Source organism: Protopterus annectens, chromosome 9.part0, assembly GCF_019279795.1.
Source record: "Protopterus annectens isolate FY-2018-M chromosome 9.part0, PAN1.0, whole genome shotgun sequence".
NCBI lineage: Eukaryota > Metazoa > Chordata > Ceratodontiformes > Protopteridae > Protopterus > Protopterus annectens.
In genome coordinates, this window is record NC_056743.1 from 297,536,694 (window position 1) to 297,558,303 (window position 21,610).

Below are 21,610 nucleotides of genomic sequence, written 5' to 3' on the forward strand. Positions count from 1 at the left end.
AAATAGATTGTTTCTACAACTTGTTTCTGCTATCTCCACAATTTCGTCTTGTTTGCCTTTCGTTAATTACTTCTCATCTACCATTCCATCCATTTAACCCTCCCTTCTTTTTGCCTGCTTACCTAAAAGCATGGAACTTCTTTCTTTCCCTGTAAAATATTTCTTCTTTTCTCATACAATTTCTTTTGTATTTCTCTACTACATTACTTTTTTTTAAATCTTTCACCATGTTTGCAAATTCCACTTTACATCTTTTTACCCTTCTCTCTATTTCTAAAAAAAGTATTTTTATATTTATCTCTAAACACTTACGCAGACCATTTTGTCCAATTTTCATACAATGCTGTCATTGCCATATGTGATTCCCATTGTATATTACCTTCATTTTTCAATTCTTTTTACTTACATCTTATGGTAACCATTTTATTCCTTTAAACTTCTTTTAGCATTTCTTCACCTAATACACCCCATATTGCTTTATGATCTGAAACACCTATGCCTTCTACCCAACCTGTCACTTCCTTCATGTCACCTGAGGAGATAATCAGTCTGTGTTTTAAAAATTCCCCTTTTTTACATCCTCTCTGTACTTTTTCCTAGCTTCAAGCTTCCACATCGCATAACTTTTAATCATCCTTCTATAGTCATTCTACATTTAAAGGGGATGTCTAGTAACTAAGAAGATAGTTGTTCTTGTTTATATATCCTTGAGCCAGCCCATAGTTAAGTACAACATTGTAATTAGAAAAATATATGGTTGCTTGCTTTGAAAATTATAGGAGTGGAGAGCTTCAGCTTTTTGGAAATGCATTAAATGACTTCTGCTTTGTCTGCAAAGCAGTGCTTGCTCCTGCTTTCCATGAACATTCTTGTCTGGAATGCACCTCTGGAGAGCCAACAAGCAGATTAGGGAGCTCAGTATATATAAAATAAATGTCATTAGTAGAAAATGTCATTGCAGGACACTTTATACTTATTAAATAAGCATGCTGTTACAATTAGAGCAGTATTAATATATTTTAGAAACAATCTTGATTCTTATATTTGAAGAAGAAAATATTAACATTACGGTATGCACTCAAGCATCTTGAAGGACCACATGTCATAAGGTTGACAAATTAACCTATTAGGAACTCTCATATATCCATGTAAAATTACAATTTATTTCTTTGTAAATAGTGCAATTGACTCTTTAAGGAATTTCCATTTCTATACCACAACATCTCTCTTGATTTTTTAGTCTAACAAAATTAAACAAATTAAGTTGTTTAAACCTTTTGGACTAAAATAACATCAGTTATGGAAAACATCATACGCTGTCCTGCATATGAAGATTCTTGACTTTACACAGTCTGTTTTGATACCGTTTTGGCAGTGTTAATTATACCTTTATAGCAAAACAGTGTGTTCTTGCAGACTGGAGCAAGTTTCACTATAAAAAGCAATGATATATATATATGCTAATAATTGTTTTACTTCTTTAGAAAAATTCATACCAGCTTTATTGTGTTAAGTTACAGCTTAGTGTGTCTGCTGCTGTCACACTAATTCAATGTATCTGTGTGTGTGTTCGTGCGTATGTGCACGTTTGCTGTAATTTTACAGTTGGACATTCACAGATCTATTGCTTTCTCATTAAATTCCTTCATTGTACAACATCTACACTTCACTGAACACTGCTGCCAGAAGCAGTTTATGTGTAATTTTTCCACCGTCAAGGTTTTCATGCTTGACCAACTTGACAGCAAGCTTCTACAGTTAAATCGCATAGATCTGAAGTCAAACAATGCTGTGTCAGCTGTATCTTAATATCTAATGCAAACTACTGCTTCTAAAGCACAAGTTTTGACTCTTTATTTTACAATAGCTGACACATCATATTCACTTTGCAGTTGTCTCCTTTCCTTGAAATATATACTTAGTCTGATGTATGAGGAAAAAGTAAAAGCATTATAGTTCTATTTTCTAAGTTATACACTGATGGGGGGGCAGATGCTGATATACAAAGTTTTTCTGTACAGACAGCACTTTCGATGTTGCACCGTTTGAGATTAACAGGAAAATGTCTTGAAAATTCACAGGCTCTTACAAACTTGACACAGGACTGGTTGAATTGCAGTATACTGAATATATACAATTCCCTTTTATTGTATGTTAGGGTGTCATCAAATCTGGAAATAGTCAAAAATGTGGGATGATTTTATGAAAGGAAAATGTAATGCAAAAATAGCTGGACAGACTTAGTAATTTTAATTGTCAGGCTAATTTACATGAATGAATGAATGACTCTTCCTTATTTCAGATTATAACAGACACATTTCTGTACTTAATCACCGGTTATTATTTTATTAATTTCCTTATTTGCTAGCCAAGATAGAGCACTGTTTTTTTCTTCAAACTTATTTTTTTAATTGATTTTTTTCATCCTTTGGTAAACAGGTTTATTAAGGTATATTGTCTTCTTCTGGGGTTATATCAACGGGAAATGAAGATAAATGCATATGTTTCTAAAAGCAGCTGTCTGTCTAATTTTGCACTTATGTATACCTTTTACTGAAGCAATGTTTTCTGAAGATTTTCTGTGTTGGCTTTCTTTTAAAGTTTTAAAGTTTCTTTTAAAGTTCACTTTCCTGGCTACATCATGGTATTTAGTGAAATAAGTGCCACGATGCATTCTTGTTACTTTGTTTCCTTATTTATTTCATATATTTAAATTAAAAAAATGAAATTTTTTTATTAAACTATGGCCCAAATAAATTTAGTGTATCATTCAGTGACATCAACTAAAAGAAAATGTGAAGTATGTCCATAGAATTTATATGCGGTAATACTTCCTTTAATGTCCGTGGGTCCATATTATGCTTTTCCTGAGTTGACAACACTGAAGTTAAAGTTTTCGGTTTCTTTTCAGTGTTTCAATGTTAGGGAAAACAGTACTTTCAAAACACAGTCCTTGGAAAAGGAGCTGCTGAAAACAATTGCTGATATTGCAAAAATGATGTTTAGCACTTTGTATATTTCATATAATTGTGGCAAGCTAAATTTTCATTAGGAAGCAAATCATTTCAAACTGTTTTTGTTTACAGTCTCTTATAATGGGTAATTTACTAAGATGTAACAAAATATTATTATTATGGGAAAATAAGACAAGTTTATTTTGTAAACCAGGCCATAACTTAAATGCCTATCAGTGCTTATACAGTTCTATTTGCATGAGAATAATATTAGTTTAGATCTTCCTTCTTTCAGTTTTTGCTCTGGATATGGTTGAAAGCCTCATGTGCCTCTAGTCAATTATATGGCTGCCAAGTAATATATAAGCAAGCAAATGATTTGAGTACATTCTATGGTATGGCTTCTTAGTGCCTGTAACTTGAAAGATGTATAGGGCAGATGGATTGAAATAAAGATACTGTAAGGCAACAGTTGACAAACTTGCTTCTCACAAATCAAATTTATATTTGTTCTACCATTTACCAAGTTTGTATAGTTTTAGTTATCCTTTATCCTTATCCAGCTTATCCTATCCTTTTCCTTAGCCAAAAAATGGAATTCTCTCCCTCCTCTAAGAATTTCTGAAAGCTATGAACACTTTAAAACCCAGCTCCATTCCTACCGCTCCCATAATTGGAAATGTAATTGTACTCTCCCTACCTAACCTGCTAGCAACTCTACTACAAGTAACTCTACTCCATACTGATTTCCTAAACAACTGCCTCACTCTGAATATAACGTAATCTAACATCTGTATCTTGAATGTATATATTGTAAACAGTATACTGTCTTCTCTCTCCCCCATCTGGGAATGATTCTCACTACTGCCAACATACAATTGTAGACGCTATTTAACAAAGAACAACAACACGTCCCTAACCTAAAATGTAATGTATGCTGTCCACTTTTTCTATTATACAACTGCCTCTCTCTGAATACATCAATATCATGAATGCATACATCGTAAATAATGTACTTTCCACCTTTATTTTCCCCTTTTCTGGGAAGAATTTTTATTTACTGCCATCTTACAAATGTTAGTTGCTTTATAACCATTTACAGGTGCTTTACAACCTTTGTACAACTTATTCTCTAATCTACTATGTAAGTATATGATGTATGTTCTTCAATTTTGCTATTATACTTTGTTTAGTTTTACTATATAATATTACATTTTGCTTATTTTTACTATGTAATATGGAACTTTTCTCCCTGGGCCTCCACTGAAAACGGGCTCCTTGAGCCCAGTGGACCTCCCCGGTCATCAAATTGGAAATAAATAAATAATAAAATAGTTAAATTAACCCTGAATGTTTGTACTGGCAAATGTAACATTTCAGAATATTTTGTGCTAGACTAGTTAGGATGCTTTTAAAGCCACTCATTGGGCAGTGAATTTTTCTAGTCATACGTATTACTGTTAGTGGCAACAAAATAGTTGATTCATAAATAAATAGTCATAATGCCTAGTGGTCTTTGCATGTGAGAGCCATACTGGGCAATAGAGCTTTTGCTAATGGACTTTCATGTTCCTACATTATATAACTTGAGACGGAGGGGGTCAAGCTTACATCACAGAATGAATCTGGTAAGCAGATCATATCCTTAACTCTGTGCATGGTACTGCTAGACAAGAACATTTTATTTTATGTTTATATTTTAATTATAACAGTATATCTGATTTCCTACCTTTGTACTACTGCTCCTGTTTTAATATGCCATTTCTCAATCCAGCCAGTACTTTTAAATTAACCATCTAAAAGGGCTGTTCTAAAATTAATAATAGAAGAATGTTCCTGGACTGACTCAGTGCCCTTTGTACAGAGTTGGAAAACAACCAGATAAGCAAATGCTCGCACATGGTCTTTAGGCTTCTATTTAAGCATGACTCAACCTTGCAGCTTAGTTTCGTATTCACACAACAGCTGCCTGCCTCTGTCAGCAAGTGTGCTTTGACGTTCTCAAAGCAGTGTTATAAAGGCTGTGTTGCCCAGTGTAAAACATCACTGCAAATTATGGATTGAAAAACATACACAAGAAAAATTCATGAGATGTATATTCCTTAACTATACACATAGTACTCTGTGGCTGTGACATCAAGTTATTCATTTATATTAATGCCTATGCAATTAAAATCATTGCCTCATTTTTTTATTAAATGCAGGGTTCTCTGTTTTCCTACCAGTAGAAAAACAAATGTTATGAAGGCCTAATAACATGTGCAAATACACTGGCAACAACGACCTTTACAATATCATTAAAAAGAAAGTATTTTTTCATACTTGCAGTGTTAGTTTAATGCGTTTTTTTTTTTGTCCTTTGCATTAAATCATTGGGCACTATCATCGGGCTTATCAGGGATGGTGATGAGTCTGCAAACAGAAGGGAGGTTGAGCAGCTGAACTTTTGGTGTAGTCAGAATAATCTGGAACTGAACATTCTTAAAACTGTGGAGATGACAGTGGGCTTTAGGAGTGGTACTACAATATTATCCCTCCCTTTGTATTTAATACTGCTGTCTCAGTTGTGAAATCTTTCAAGTTTTTGGGATCTATAATCTCCTGGGACTTGAAGTGGGAGACCAAAGTAGGGTCCATCATAAAAAAGGCACAACAGTGAATGTACTTTCTGCGATAGCTGAGGAAGTTCAACCTCCCACAGGAACTGTTGATTCAATTCTATACGGCTGTCGCTGAGTCTGTTCTCAGCTCATACATAACAGTGTAGTTTGGATCTCTGTCTAATTATGACAAAAATAGGTTACATCGAATAGTCAGGTCTGCCGAATATGTCATTGGTGCTAGTTTGCCCTCCTTACAGGACCTGTACTATTCCAGAGTCATGAAAAGGGCAGGGAAGATCATCACTGACCCTTCACATCCAGGCCACCATCTTTTTGAACTATTACCATTAGCCAGGCATTATAGATTAATATACACCAAAACAAGCAGATGTAAGACTGTTTTTTTTTTTTTTTCCACAGGCCATCAAGTTCATAAACGGTTAGCTCAGCTTATTAGGTTGGGGTATTCTTCTTCCCAGGCTTCAGAGGATTCTGCAGTATTGTTTACATATTGTTAATACTAGTTTCTTTAAGAGATTATTTCAGTATTTATTGCACTGAGTTGCATTTTGCACCTTGTATGTATATGTATATTTACTTTTTTGTCTTATTCTTAATAGTCGCATGCATGTCGTTTTTCTTGTTCTTTATAGTTGTATGTATGTCATTTATGTAATTCATTCTGGAGAGTCACTGAAACCAGAGTCAAATTCCTTGTATGCCGCATACTTGGCCAGTAAATGTGATTTTCATTCTGATTCTGAATCAGTAGTAGAAGGAAAAGGAATCATATACATTATAGTTGTTTGCTCCTTCTTCTGTTGGCAGAAATTTTTGTTTTATAAGCACTGCTGCTTTCATTCCTTACCTTCTGTGTACTGTATTTATTTTTTTATTTTAATTTCCAAATCTTGCATATTTTATAGTTCATAGGTTCATAGGTGTGTACTAGGCTAATGGCATTGGAGTCTTTACAAGCCTAGCCCATAGAAGTGCCCTGGCATCATGCCACCTGATATATGTTCCCAGTACCTGTACCAAGTAGAGCCACTAGAGTGATCCCCGGGGTAAATTTTGTATTACCCATCCATTCATCAAGATTTCTCTTGAAGAGGGACAGCGAGGTGCTCTGCTTGACATGTATGGGAAGTCTATTCCAGAGCATGGGCAGTCTCTAGCTGGGGAACCTGTCCCTACAGCATGTTCTCTTGATTGTGATAATGAGGTTGAGATCTCTGGAGCATGTGGTGTGGAGGGATTGGGATTTCTTTAGATGTAGCATTTCTAACAGAGCTGGGTCAGACATGGCTTTGTAAGTCAAGCAGAGATCACCTGTAAGTAAGAGATATGAGACAGAGAATAGCTAGAGTCTTTTTAGTCTGTCCATGTAGGACATGTGTTTAATGCCTAGGATCCTCTTTGTGAGGTACATCTGTGGCCTCTCCAGCTGTTGCAGGTGTCTAATGAGGTACATGCCAAATGGGGCATTATACTTGATGATTGGTTTAATAAGAGAAGAGTAGAGAAAGACAATGACCTCTTTCTTCCTGGCTGAAAAACCCTTGGTAATGAGATGTGCCACATAGAAGGACTTTCTGACCACAGTGGCAGTGTGGTGGTGAAAGGAGAGGTTGCTGTCAACCTGCATCCCCAGATCTCTTATAACGCCTTCAATGTTCAGTGGGCTCCCATTGATGTGGTAATTTGTGGGAACTGAGTTTTTACCAAAGGAGATGACGCATTTTATGGCATTAAGCTTAAAGCCATGGTTTCGACACCAGTCATTGGTCTCAGTGAGACCTTTTTGTAGGATGTCTGCATCACTTGGGGAGTTAATAATGGCTCCCAGCTTGCAGTTGTCTGTGAACTTGGTCAGCCAGAGTCTCTTTATGTTAGCCTGGACTTCTGAGAAGTAGATGCCGAACAGGAGAGGACCCAACACCAATCCCTGTGGGACTCCACTTGTGGCTGGTCGGCAGTCTGACTTGGACTCTGCTACTTTCACACTGTGTGTTCTATCTGTGAGCCAATTTGCAACCCACCTAGTGATATAGGGGTTGATGCCTAGTTTGGTGAGTTTACCAATAATTCCTGAGTGAGGAATGGTATCAAAGGCCTTGGCCAGATCGAGGTAGGCTGTATGAACTGCCTTACCTTCATCCACAGCCCTGGTGACTGTCTCAACAAAGTCAACCAGGTTGAGAAGGCATGATCTCCCTTTCACAAAGCTAGATTGCGTGGAGTCTGGAGTTGGAGATTTCCTATATCTTTGTTAATCAGGTCCATGATGATGTGCTCCATAGCTTTACATATCAGACTCATCAGGCCAATGGGGTGATAATTCCCAGGGTCTGTAGTTGCTTCCCCTTTTTATGGAGAGGGACGACTGTAGCAGTTCGCCATTCAGTAGGGACAAAGCCTGAGGTGAGGCTGTTACTGAACAGGGCACACAGATGTGGTGCCAATTCGCTTTTCTGTTCATGTAGAACACAGCCAGGGATATTATCAGGTCCCATGGAATCTGTATTCTTGACCTTGGACAATGCAGCTTTAACCTGTGCTGCAGTAATGCTGGATGCCTTGCATTCTTCCTGTACTGTGATTGGTCCTTTGGGGGGGAGGTAAAGTTGGCACTGAATCTGTCAGCCATTATGTTGGCACTATCTGCTGGCTCAGTATAGAAGGTACCATTGTGCAGTAACTTAGAGCAAATCTGGATATTTTGGAGGTTCTTGATATAGCTATAGAAGGCTTTGTGATTGTTTTTAGTGTCTGCTACAATTCTTCCTTCTTAGCTGGCTTTAGAGGATTTGATGAGGGATCTCAACTTTTTGTTGAGGCTAATTAGGGAATTTTTCCAGTCGTGGGACTTAACCTTTTTCTACAACAGTTTCTTCCTTCTGTTGTAGAGTTTATTAATGGCAGGAGACCACCAGATTGGCTTCCTTTTTTTGGAGGAGAGCGTCTTGGTTCTGTTGGGTATGGCTAGTTCCATGCATTTATGTATATGTTCATACAGTGCATTGGTGTATGATTCAACAGTCATGCAGCTATTTCCCATTGGCATGGGTGCTATGAAGTTAGCCACCTTTGTTTTTAGGAGTCCAAAATCAGCTTTGGAGAAGTTTTTCAAGGTAGTTACCTTTGCGGGGGGTGTGGGTGAGATGTGGATTTCCATGGTGATTAGTTTATCATTGGATCTGACCAGGAGTGATTGACTATTGGTGTAGAGCAATGGTTACCCATGTTAGTAATAACCAGGTCAAGGATATTGCTTCCTCTAGTGGTAATCAGAATGAGCTGGTCCAGGGCATTGGAATTGATGAAGTCCAGAAAGCGTTGGGTCAGTGTATTGGTGCTTGAGTAGTTTTCCCAGTTGATGGAGGGGTAGTTGAAGTCTCCTAGTAAGAGATTGTTGGTTTGGACCTTGATAGATTCCAGGGTACTTAGGAACATGGAGTGAGAGTCTAGGGACATGATCGAGGACCTATAGCAGGCTATGACCTGGATCCCCGTCTTACCATATGTTAGTTGTACCTGAAGTATCTCAGATGCGTTATGCTGGGCTACTAGTCTGGAGGTGTGCATATCCTTTATGAATATGGAGACACCATCACCTTTGAAGCTACGGTCCATGTTTCGGGGCCGAATGGTGTGGAATGAGTTATAGACTGGTATTGCAGGGGTGCTTTCTGCCTCTATAAACCAGGTCTTTGTTACAGGACAAATGTCAATGTTCTCCATTTTGTGGAGTGCTTCGAGAGAGTGCATCTTGAGATTTAGACTTCTAGCACTGAGTTCTAGAAGATGCACAGTTATGTGCAGGTAGATATTCTGTAATGGAGAATTAAATGAAGTTGTCCCACTAACACAAAATCAAAATCACATTTTTGATAATTAGAAACATAATGTAATTTGGGAAATTGTTTTTTATACATGGAATCTGGATACTTGACTTCTTGCTTCTAGCAGAAAAATTACCTAATCACATTCTGATTCCAGGCAAAGTTGTAGTGCTGCTTAAAGCATCAAAACACAGGCTTCAGTTTGTAAATCAAATGGAACATTTCCTTAGCATAAAGTTCTGACAACCTGTATACAAGTCTAGAATGTTACTGTTATGTAGTGTATTACTGAAGTCTTCCACTAGATGCCCACAGTCCTTTAAGCATGTTTTTGGTGGATTGTATGAAGTGTTGGATGCTTTATCAGTAGGTAATCAGTATAAACTCATTAAAGCAATCCAACAAACTAGAGTGTGCTTTCACATTGAAGTGAAGGCAGCAAAACAGATGTTTGTGATTGATTTTAGACCTAAAATGTTTTATAAATGAATTATGTACTTTATCTTAATTTGTGTATTTACATTTGTAGACAGTAGCAGGTATGGTTTGTATATATTTATGTATCTATATAGCTATATATATATATATATATATATATATATATATATATATATATATGTAAGTATATGGCGGGCGCAGTGGTGCAGCGGCTAACATTGCCACCTCACAGCAAAAGGTTCTCCAGTTCGAGCCTCATCTGGGGTGCCTTCAGTGCGGAGTCTGCATGTCCTCCCTGTGGTCGTGTGTGTTTCCTCCGGGTACTCCGGTTTCCTCCCACATCCCAAAGACATGCTGTAGGTGGATTGGACACTCTAAATTGGCCCTAGGCATGAGTGTGTGTGTGTGTGTGTGTGTGTGTGTGTGTGTGTGCGTGCCTTCTGTGGAAGGTTGGCCGCCAGGCTGGCAACTCGACACTGTAAAACTCCACTGCCAATCATGAGCGGACAGGTGATCCGCTGTGGCGACCCCTAACCGGGAAAAGCCAAAAGAAGAAGAATATATATATATATATATATATATATATATATATATATATATGTAAGATTCTACTTCACATGATTGAAAACTCAAAATACTGAATTTTATTTGATTGAGACCACAATAACTAATTTTCAAAATACTGAAAACTCATTTGACAGAGTCTGATTATACTGAAAGCTTACAATGCTGAATTTCAAAATACTGAATTTTAAGTCATAGACATGCACACTTACAACACCAATGACTAACTCTTTCCAAACTTAAAAACTACTTACTTACCCTCTTAACAGAATCCAGATGATATAAAACCAAACTAGGTGGGAGCTACACCCCCACACCCTTCAGTGTGGGGGGCTGAGCTCTCCACATACCCCCAACTATAGTTACTAACTTCAGTGGAGAAAAGGGCATATAGCTTTTACTTAGCTTACAGTACTGTACACTTTGCCACTACCGCTGGGAGCACAAAAAACATTCGCCATATTAGTTTAGATACTTCCCATAAAACTGTAAAGAGACATACCCACATTTAGAAACACTACAACAATACTTTCTATGCTACTATTGGTATTTTGACAGTCTGCACTTTAAGTTACAGCAATTTTGTTTATCACAAGCAAGTCACAGGTGAAGAGAAACACACCATGTCTATGGCTCAAAATTCAGTATTTTGAAATTCAGCCTTGTAAGCTTTCAGTATAATGAGATTCAGTCAAATGAGCTTTCAGTATTTTGAAAATTAGGTATTGTGGTCTCAGTCAAATGAAATTCAGTATTTTGAGTTTTCAGTCATGTGAAGTAAATCCATAAATACAGATAGATTTATTGTGGTCTCATTTTTTATATCACAAAAACGTGGCATTTTAACGGGTTCCTATTAGAAGACCGAAGACGCATTCTTTCAAATGCATCTTGGTCGAACTTAAAAGACTGAAACGGCAATATATCGAAGTGGCTTTTAAGCAAATTCTTTCTCTTGTAAAGAATTTGCTTGGTCACTTCGTTACTTTGCCGTTTTCGGCACTGTAGTGCGGTCTCGGAGTTGGTATATTTAAGTAGGAGGGATGTGGGGGCCACAATGTAATTTTTAAAGTGTTTTGTTTTTTATTTATTTTTTTGTTGGAACAGCGATTTTTTTCCCTTGGAAAAAAAATCGCTGTTCTGACAGTCTGACATTGTAAGCTTTCGCTTACATAGAGTCGATTAATCACCGTTCGCTTTTTAAGCATTCGTTGCTCTAATATAGACCCCATTTTAACTGCGGTGTGCACACTTTTTATATCCACTGTGTATGTGTGTGTATATGTATATGTATATATATATATATATATATGTATATATAAATATATATATATATATATATATATATATATATATAGTTTGATATGCATTGTATGATAAAACTTTGACATACCACAGAACTGACTACATTTTTACTTCATATTTTTCATCTATTCCAAATAAAGTTTGTGTTTTTCTGGCAAATCAATTTAGATTGAAGTCATTAAATAATGAGTACACACTTGAATTTCAGATTTTATATCCTTCAGAAAATGTGTACTATCACAAATCATGCTATTCTACCTATTTTGTAAGTTTTTAATTAAGTATTTAAAATCTCTTTCTAGTTTTGGCCTTTTTTCCCCTGGGTTCATGCACCTAGGCAGGGAGACATTTTCCTGTGGTACATTTTGTTGGGGGACACATAGCTGAAGTGACATTCAGCTGCAGAGAAATATGGCTGTTGTGAATTTCCTGTGGGTAAAGAGAAGCATAGACTGCCATGCCCACAGCTTTAATAATCAAATGCATGGGGACAGATGAAGTAATGAGTGTTGTACTCAGTGTCCAGTGCATGCTTATGGTCCACACACACAAATTATTACACTGCATTTTCTAAAGACATGAATCTGGACTGCTTCTCCCTGGTCCACTGCTGAAAATGGGACCTGACACAGTTGGACTTTCCTGGTAAACAAATAAATAAAATTTTTACTGCCACTGATATGCCAACTTGCCAGCTTGCTGTTGAGGCTTGCCATACTGCCTGCTATCTCATGTTGCCTTGGGGACCATGAACATTATTTTACCTATGTGCATTTGGTTATTGAAGTTTTGGGCATGGCACCACATTCTTCTCTTTGTCCACAGGGAATACACAATAGCCATATTTCTCCGCAGCTGAATACCATTTTAGCCATATGTTCCCAACCAAATGTACCACAGGGGAATGTTTTGCTGCCTAGGTGCCTGAACCCTTTGTCCCCCACTATTTTCGGCTTTGTCCAGATTTCCTACTTTAAGGGGTTGAAAGGTAAAAACTCTGCAATTTATCACTCCACATATTGTACAGTAGTGAACCATTGAGGAGTCATTTTATTGTATAGTTGTATACCCATAACTGCTTACTTTAACTAGTGCATTTTTGCAGTAAAAACACACTATATTAACAGGTGCTACCATGACATTTTTAAAGGACAAGCGTAAAGAAAGTTTTTATTCCACTAACTAAAGGGTTGATAATAAAGATAAAGATGACCTACAGCATTTGTTTCAGACTATGTTTTTATTTATTTATTTTATTTTATTGTACATTTGTTAACTGGGGGTGTCTGACTGAGCCAAAAAGGCCCTTTTTCAGTAGAGGCCCGTGGAGAAAAACTCCACATAGAAAAATCACAGATTCATTTAGATATTTAGACATGATCAGTATACACACAAATTACAATAGACACGTTTTTACAGTGGTATGCAGCACATCAACAGTTACCGTGGAGAGAACAAACAAGAAAATATTAATTTAAAAATAAAGGTAATTAATATATTTGTGGTGTATAGCTGAAATTTGGAACATAGGTAAAATACATACATAGCGGTGGTGCAGCGGTAGCTGTGTGGAGTCTGCATGTCCTTCCTGCGGTCGAGTGGGCATTTGAAAGGCATGCGTCAATGGGCGTGCCTTCGTTGAAGGTTGGGCATTAGGCTGGGACTTCGGCACTGTAAAAAATCTACTGCCAATCATTAGCAGACCGGAGTTCCGCTGTGGCGACCCCTAACCAGGAATAGCCGAAAGAAGAACACAGGTACAGTACATACATTGTACATTAGCCAGTGTTTGTGAGTAAGAGTGAAAACTATTATCAAGTACTGTAGGTTTAGTATGTATACCTTATCCGCTTTCACTAGTCTAGGGAGCAGTCATGGCACTGCCAACTTTGCTTGAGATGTTGCCTAATGAGGTTTTTAAAGGAGGCTTTGGACTATGTGTTTTGTATGGTAGTGGGGAGAGAGTTCCATATTTTAGCCACTGAACTACTATATAGTGTGTCTCCAAAGCTATTGTAGCTGTTTGTGACTTCTAGTAGTAGTTTGCTTGATGATCTAAGAGGCCTTTTGGCTGAGTGATGTTGTACTAGATTTTTGAGGGCAGGACACTTATTGGGGAGGTAACAGAATGACAGAGGCAGAGCTGATTGTAGGCTAGGAGGTTGGGCAGTTCAAGCTAGTGGAGTTGTCTCAAAGCAGTACAGTGATGAGTTCTATATGAGCAATTTGCAGCAAAGCGGGCAATTCTGTTATAGCAGCCTTCCATTTTACTTAGTTCAGTTTTGTTGAAATTAGCCAGAATGGGAGATGCATAGAGTAGGGTGGATAGAAGTTGGGAGCGAGCAATGGCTTATCTTGTGTTGTTGGTAAGAAATGGTTTGATATGGTAGAGTGATCCCAGTTTGGCATGTACTTTTTTAATAGTTAAGTTGAGATGGCTATGGATATTCCCAATAACTTAGCCTGTGCCACTGGAGCGATTGGAGTAGCATTTGTGGAGTAGATAGTGAATTGACTGTTATCAGAGTTTTTGTTAGAACTGGTTATAATCATAAGTTGAGTTTTCTTTGGATTGAGGATAAGTTGGGCTTTGGTAAGGTAGTTGTCAGAGAATGGTAGTTGAGTTGTTTGCAGGAGGGTGGAAATGTTTTGTGCAGCACAGATTAAGGTAGTATCATTTGCATACTGAATGATAGATGCATGCTGTGTGGAGATATGGAGGTCATTTGTGAAGATTGTGAACAGTAGTGGTCCTAATACAGAACCCTGTGGGACTCCTATAGTTATGGGCAGCTGAGGAGAGAGAATTTTCCCATTTCACAGCTTGGTACCTATCAGTTAAGTAGCTTTGGAACCAGGTAAGAGTGGAATTTGATAGGTGATATTGGTTTAGTTTGTTTAGCAGGATTTGGTGCGAGACTGTCAAATGCTTTGGACATATCCAAAAAAAGAGTTGACACCTGTTGTGATCATTTGTCATCATTTGTCATTTCTCTTACCTACAACCTAAGCATTTCTTTTATTTTTGGTGTAGAATGGGCAAGATGAGATTGCAGGGGCTTGAGAAGAAACTGGAGAAAGAACAAATTAAAATTTGTAGATAGCTGAGACTGGAACAGTTTAATGCAAGCTTCAGTGTTAGCTAATTTAACTTACTTCATTTTTCAAAATTGAATATGTATTTATTTGTCCACGTCAGAAATAATGGATTTACAAATACTTAACTAGATTAGTGGCCTAAATATGTCTTTATAGAGACTGATAATCTAATGTGCTATGACTAGTATGTAACTCCCAGCTTTTGCATTTAAAACTCAAAATTGTGGTATCTAAAGGATTTCTGCATTGTTCGAGATACAGTGATTTAGGAGGTAGTACATACATAAAGAATATAGAGAATATTGAGGCATAGTCTCTTGTGTTGTTGGTTCAAGGAGGCAAGCTCCCTTGGAAAATGTTTTTTTTTTTTTTTTTAACAACTTCAAGGATTTTCAAAACTCTTTACGATTTGACAACTGCAGTTTTAAATCTCACTGACATACTGTCCAAATGAATATCTGAGCCACAAATTGTGAAAAATACATAAATATTAACTCAAGCCCCAGAGTGCAAATTATGTAACTCACCCACACCCCTGTTGACTTTATATTCTGAGATGTCAGTCTACTTTAGATTGGGGGAATAGTTTTAAGATACCAGTACCTCTACCTTAGTATATATTAATCAGACTCATTATAGCAGATCTTGCCTTTCTGATGGTCATTGTTATAGTCTTCAGAATTAAAGCAGGTGCATTCATCTCAACAAAGCTAAGCCCCATAATAAAACCTTCAAAACTTGCCTTGTCACCGTCCAATGCTTATCCCTATTCAAGCCATCCACTCTACCCCATCCTTTCATCATTTGCACAACCATCCAGGATTTAGTGAAATCCCGCAATCCTGCCACCCGAGTAAATATACTGATTGTGGCCAAGTCCATCTTAACCGACTGCACTGCCTTACCATGTACATGAGCCCAAATATTGCAGTAACAGTTCCTCCGACCAGACTCCCTCCTCCTCCTCCTCAGGCAGCTGTAAATAAACCTATCTAAAATCACACAATGCCATGCTATATTCCCTCCTGGTCGATGCTGCCTAGGACTGTTCCACCAACCGTCTGGTCACGTCAACCCAGTTCTCCACACCTCATCTGACATTGCCTCCGTTCCGCTGAAGCCATTGGAGCTAACTGCCACAACCTGGAAAATGGAAAGTGAGACAAACTTTCAGCAGTCGCATTCATAACACCTGTCACATGTACACCTGTAAATTAAAAAATTATCAGTAAACTCTGTAAAACTAACTTACGTAAAACAAATATTGTCCAAATCAAAATTAATCTAATTTCCCCTCAACCATTCGTGCCAAACCATGGATGCAGTCTAAATCAGGATTAACTCTAAGAAGGCAACATCCTTCTTCCAATCCTCCTTCCATTCAGCTGGCCACAAACTACTCAACCCCAAAAAATGCCCCCCATACCAATACCTCCGGTTGCATCTGTAAATTAACTCCAAATCCCTTTAAAATCAACCCAGTCTGACAGCCAAAAGGAAACGCCATTAAACTGCTCTAAAAAGGACAACCAAACAGTTAAATCTTCCCGTGTCAACTTACTGAGTCTTACCCAATGATGCTTGCTTTTTCCCCCTTTCAGCAGAAAGGTCCCAAACCTACAGAAAGTACAACCTGGGTGAACTGCCCAGCATGCAAATTTAGAAGCCCTAAAAGCTCTATGACATCCTTAACCTGTACTTTATCCTTAAACTTCACTCAGGCTATCTTTTCTTTCAAATGGTTATCTTCTCCCTTGGTAGACACAACAATCCACATTCCACATCCACCAGCAAACCCAGAAAATCTAATGACTTTGATGAACCTTCCAATTTCTGCCTAGCCAATGGGATCCCTAGTTCTTCACACATCTCCACAAACTCCTGCATACTTTGCAGAGGCCCCCTCATACCTCTCACCTACTAAGAGGAAGTCATCCAAGTAATGAACCATCCTTTGAGTGTCCACCCACTGCTGCCAAATCCAGTGTAATGCCATGCTAAACTTCTCAAAAGCAGCACAGGCTACGGAGTATCCCATAGCCTTGTCAAAGTAAAACTTGTTTCTAACCACTATGCTCAACAATGGCCATTCCTCCTCCCGTACTGGCAGAAGTTGTAACACAGATTCAAGCCACAGATTGTGAAAAGCAAATAAATATTAACTCTAGCACCAGAGTGCAAATTATTAACTCACCCACACCCCTGTTGATTTCATATTCTAACTGAGATGTCAGTCTACTTTAGATTAGGGGAAAACTCTAAAGTTACCAGTACCTCTGATATAATATATAATATGTATTCCCCAGACTCATTATAGCAGTTTTTTCCTTCTAAGGATCATTGTTACAGTCTTTAGAATTACAGAAGGTACATTCATCTGATACCTAAATCATATCACGCAGCTGTGGAACAACCCTAACTACTACTGAAAGCCATTCAGGCAATATTACAATGCAATATAACGTTTACAGATTTCTTTTCTGTAAACTTTCACAAACATCTTGTGGTATCTTGAAATCCATAATAAACAGACACATATCAGAACCACTTTACAAAACATTGAAAAAATTGCAACAATTAGTTATCTCTCAAAGTTGTGAAGTTACAGTACACGTGTCAATAAGACTTCTCTCTGATGTTTCCACTGATAAAAGTTTATAAATTGTGTGTGTGTGTGTGTGTGTGTGTGTGTGTGTGTGTGTTTGTGTGTGTGTGTGTGTGTGTGTGTGTGTGTAGGCAGACAGACAGATAGATTTTTTATCTGTTTTGGATATGGTAAGTTCACTAGACAAAACTGTGCCTTTTCAAGTTCTGGTTACGTGACTTGCACAGTAGGCAAATGAAAGTAGAAAGAATCAAAGTATCCTGGGTGCAAAAAGCAGCTCAGAACTTTAGTCATCTTCTCCATTTTCCAGACTACTGTAAGTGACTTGAGGGGTGGGGTATCAAAAAGTTGACAAAGAGGTGTATTCATTTATACCTTGAGTAACCTTTCTGAATGAATAAACTGCAAAAGCACTGTTGTAGGGATGTTCTTGAATTCCTGAAAGTTACAATGACGTGCACATCAGTGAACACCTTGTGGAGACCTTTATGAATCCACCCCTTGGTTTTGCTCTTATAAAAGGAAAGGATGTGCAGATGAATGACTACAAAAAAGCCAACAACATTTCCATTGCAGTACATTTTGTATGGATATTGCAAGCCACCTTTTCTTTCTTCTAACATGTCCCACAATGCTTTTCAACACTATGAGACAGTTAAAAAGCTATGCCTGTAATATGAAAGTATGCATAATTAGTGATAAATAGTGATTAATATTTTAGTGCAGTTCTTGGTATACAATCACTTTGTGTCTTACAGCTTGCCTTTTCAGATATTACTTATTCATTTTTGCTGTAAAGACAGACTGAATATTTGTGCTGCTCTGCTTTGTATTTTCTTTGCAAAATCATTCAATAATACATTCAGTGGACATTTGGTTTTATACTTTTAGTACCTCAGTGTAGTAATGCAATTTAGTAATTTAAAAGCCTATTGTTTTATTGGGACTGTTTAGTGTGAGCATTTTTATTGGTGAAAAACTAGAACATGATTTTTAAGTATATTATTTATAGTGAATGAATTAGTCTGTTTTTAGTTATGATGGAGTCTCAGTGAATTGAGAAGCAAAAGTGCTAAACTGGTTTTGTGTTTTTCATCGAATAAAGTGGTGAAATTAATTTCTGGCTTCAATCAGTTTGTTCTACAGACTACTTCTATTGACCATTTTGGTGGATTACCATGTTCTGATGCTGCATGATTGTGTTTTACTGCTATAGTAGATCACAAGTTTGATATTCAGACAGCTGAGTCTGAGAACCCTTACACAATTTCATGTTTATTTATATCTGTGCTATTCATGTAGTAGTTTTAATGTGTTTGTGGGCTGCAGAACTTGATTTTTTTTTGTGATCTTTTAGGTTGATTTTTGTTTTAAAATTGTGATGATCTCCATTTACATGCAAGTCCATGCAAATAAAGTAAAACATGTTTTCCTTATTCAAAATCTACTATTTAAATAATCCCAGCTGTACCTATGAAATACAGTGTAAGCCCCCTTAATTTCACACACTTAACTACTCAGATCCAACTCTTTAATCCTTTATATTATTTTCTTCCTCCTCTGTATGACTGTTTCTCCTAACTATAATGGGTAAAATAAATATATGTTGTTGTTTTGCCTACTGTTTCCATTTAATTTGCTAGACTAGTTTATGTCGGTCATCATTGCTGGAATGCCTGATGTAATAGCAGTGACTTCTGTTCCAAGTGCATTAGGAAAAAATAATCAAGAGGTTTGTAGCTGCTGTTGTATTCAACATGTCTGGTTCAGCTTGATATAAAAAATATGTGGTTTAGGTTTCCTAGCCATAGACATTTTAATAATTGTTATTAAAAGACTGGGTGGCATTTAATAAAACAGACTGTAGTTCAGATTTTTTGAAGTACCCATTTACCTTTTTGACAAATCAAAATAAAATACTTTCCGTTTTGCAAAAATTGTGGAAAAAGAAACAATGGAAAGTAAAACGTTGTTGATACTTCTGTTATACAATTTATAGTACCTTGTTAATGAAACTTCTTTGTTTATGTTGCAGGTGAAGTAGGGGCCAACATTATCTATGTCTCAAAGGAAGCACGTAAAAGGTTTTTGGGTCCCCTTCATCCTTCCTTCAATCTGGTGAAGATAATCCGGCATCGAATGTTAAAGACACTACCTGATGATTCCCATGTTGTATCCTCAGGAAGGCTAGGTATTTCCTTGACTCGTGTTTCAGATGGACAGAATGTTTTAGTATCAGAGTTCAACTCCAAGGAGGAGCTAATACAGGTGAGAGCTGGTAATACTAGAGCAGCTGAAATCTTTGTCGATAATATGTAGTCCCATGAGGAAAGAGACAATTTTTTTTTCAGTTTTACAGAACATGCCTCTTTCATGTCCTGTAAAGGTCAAAATATGTAAATATTATAAGCTTGTAAGAGAATTTGCTATACAGCTAATTTTCAAAGTTTGTTTGTTCCTAGGCTCATAGGAGGTTACTATGCCAATGGCCCCAGGGCCCTTACAAGCCTAGCCAAGTTCAACCCATGTTCCCAAGGGTGTCTTGTTCAAGCAAACACTAAAATCAGCACCTATTGCCCCTGTCCAAGAGGGACACACCCCTGGGGTGAATTTCCATTTACCCATCCAGTCATTCAAATTGTGCTTAAATAGGGCCAATGAGGGGCTTTGTTTAACATGAATACGAAGCTTGTTCCAAAGGTGGGGCAACCTCTGTGAGACAAATCTGTCTCTCCAGCAAGTTCTGTTGATGTCACATACCAGGTTAAGGTCCTTTGAGTGACTGACCCGTGTGCCATTTGACTTGCGAATGTGCAGCATTTCTATTAAAGTTGGGTCAGAGATTGCTCTATATGCAAGGCACTGGTCACCTATAAGCAGTCTGTATGACACAGAGTAAAGTGATAATGATTTCAGTCTGTCTGCATAAGACAGATCTTGAAGACCCTGAATTTTCTTTGTAAGGAACCTTTGTGGTATCTCCAATTGCTGCAGGTATTTGGAAAGAAACATACTAAAGGGAACATTGTACTCTATTATTGGCTGGATGAGGGAAGAGTACAGGGGGGTTATAATCTCTTTTTTCTAGAGGCAATGCCCTTACTTATGATATGAGCAATATAAAATTCCCTTTTTACCTCTGTGGAGACATGGTGATCAAAGTTAAGGTTGCTGTCAACCTTTGTGCCCAGATCTCTCACCACTGACCGTGGGCTTAGGGTACTGCTATTGCTGTGGTAGTTTGCAAGAAAATCACTCTTGCCATGCGTGGATGCTAATGCATTTTTTTGCATTACGTTTAAGACCATGAGGTTGGCACCAGTCATTAGTCTGTGTAAGACCTTCTTGCATGATGTTGACATTGCTAGAGGTTTCAATGATCACTCCCAGTTTACAGTTATCAGCAAACTTTGTCACCCACAATCCTTTAGTTTTAGCCTGCACTTCAGAGAAGTAGATTCCAAACAGTTAGGGGTCCCAGAACCAATCCCTGTGGAACAACACTGGTTACAGTTCTGCTGGAGTAGGTGGAGTCCCCTACTTTGACCATATGAGTTCTAACAGTGAGCCAGTTTGCAACCCACCTGACAATATACGGGTTGATACCCAGCTGTGTGAGTTTATGAATGATGCCTGAGTGGGGGATTGTGTCAAAGGCCTTGGTTAAGTCTAGGTAGGCAGAATGCACATATATGCCCTCATCTAGGGCTTTGGTGACTGTCTCAAAGAAGTCCACCAAGTTTAACAGGCATGATCTCCCCTTGACAAAGCCAGACTGGGTGGGGTCGAGCATTTGGAGATTTCCAGTATGTTTATTCCCATCTTTGTCACCGTAAGTGCTACCAGAACTAGTGGTAGAATATTCAATATGTACTCAAACATTTGTATCTTTGATCTTGAACTAGAACACGAACAGTGAAGTTTGCAGTATGATTTTTGTGTCCGTGATTTTGACTCACATCTGAATCTGGTTCCATTCCACTGATTATTATTAGCAGGCTTCACTTGATTAACATATAATATGGTGTCAGACTCAGCTAGTTGCAAAATGCATTGACTGCAGTGTAGGAGCAGTAAAGGACAAAATAAAAAAGACAAAGAATCTGGGAGGATACAACATTTGTGATGGGAACTACGAATATAAAGGGTCAGGCTTATAAACTTAGATTCTTCCAGTAGTTTGTCACCGATAAAGGA

The 21,610-nt window shown here is 37.7% G+C and overlaps 1 protein-coding gene across 1 annotated transcript in view; it reads left to right on the forward strand.

Moving 5' to 3' along the window:
- PNPLA2 (patatin like phospholipase domain containing 2) overlaps positions 1 to 21,610 on the forward strand; it is a 930,557-nt gene that overhangs the window by 318,466 nt on the left and 590,481 nt on the right. Inside the window, exon 2 of the mRNA XM_044082880.1 lies at positions 19,449 to 19,681. Within this exon, the coding sequence (XP_043938815.1) occupies positions 19,449 to 19,681 (233 nt within the window). The remainder of the gene's footprint in view (positions 1 to 19,448; positions 19,682 to 21,610) is intronic.